This window comes from Coniophora puteana (genome assembly GCF_000271625.1).
Source record: "Coniophora puteana RWD-64-598 SS2 unplaced genomic scaffold CONPUscaffold_9, whole genome shotgun sequence".
NCBI classification, from domain to species: domain Eukaryota; kingdom Fungi; phylum Basidiomycota; class Agaricomycetes; order Boletales; family Coniophoraceae; genus Coniophora; species Coniophora puteana.
The window spans coordinates 54,270-55,248 of NW_006913061.1; the positions used below are offsets into that span (position 1 = coordinate 54,270).

Genomic DNA, 979 nt, shown 5'->3' on the forward strand with positions numbered 1-979 from the left:
AAGTTTGACCGTTATACCGAGTGATCACTGTTATAATATCGTCGTCGAGACATTTGTGTATGATCACGGATGGTGACGCATTCCCATTGAGTTAACATATCGTTACGGTGTGGCAGTGAATTTCGGCCGAACACCATGTCGCGGACACTTTACCATTGATCGAAATTGATGATCTTGCTCGTACATTGGTTAGTCGAATATAAAATACGGAGACCATTTCAGAAACAAAATTATCATTGAGCTATAACTTCAACTGCATATGGCAGCCACCGCTTGAGGTAGACACGAACACTAACGAATAATAAAAACGGTAGAGATTCGAATACCAGCTGACCTTTACAATGATGCGAAGCCGGTCGCGTTAGTGAGAGCCTCATCTTCACCCAAAAAAAGCTCTTGATCTGTACGTGGTGCAGTCTCTGCTTCAGCAAGCTATGCTGGGTCTCCTTCTTCATCGCTGGTATCACCGCTCTCTGTCGGAGTGAGGTTGTACACCACTCCGGCGTTGGTCTGGTGGATGGCTCGGGATGCTCGGGAGAAGCGGAGAAGCGGACAGAGGACGGTTCGGGATGCTCGGGAGAAGCAGAGAAGCAGATAGAGGACAGCTCGGGATGCTCAGGAGAGGTAGAGAAGCAGAGAAGCGGGACAACGTGAAGGGATAAAGGTTGGAATGCATGGGGTCGCCGACATGTATATATAGGCGACCTCTCGCCTCGCTTTCCCCCATCCGCATGTACTACTGCGTATGGGGTCTAATATACCATAACTTCTAACACCCACGTCCTCCGGTAGCAAGGCACCAGCTAGCGCTATCGAGTCCGACCTCTCCTCAATTGAAGAAGATCCAGCGCCGGTGCCAAAGCCTGCCACTCGAACCAGGGCAAAGAGTGCCAGGATCAGTACAGGGGGAAAACCACCGGCAAAGAGGACTGGCAACTAGGTATGTTATATCAGTGTATCACTGCTTCATTTCGCTCAC

General features: G+C 49.7%; 1 protein-coding gene across 1 annotated transcript; it reads left to right on the forward strand.

Moving 5' to 3' along the window:
• Positions 1 to 341: 341 nt before the first annotated feature.
• CONPUDRAFT_155503 (uncharacterized protein) lies at positions 342 to 654 on the forward strand (the record flags this gene model as incomplete). The annotated part of the gene is made up of 2 exons (XM_007772380.1): positions 342 to 364; positions 417 to 654. 2 exons carry the CDS (start codon positions 342 to 344, stop codon positions 652 to 654), a joined length of 261 nt encoding a protein of 86 aa, XP_007770570.1.
• Positions 655 to 979: the final 325 nt, after the last annotated feature.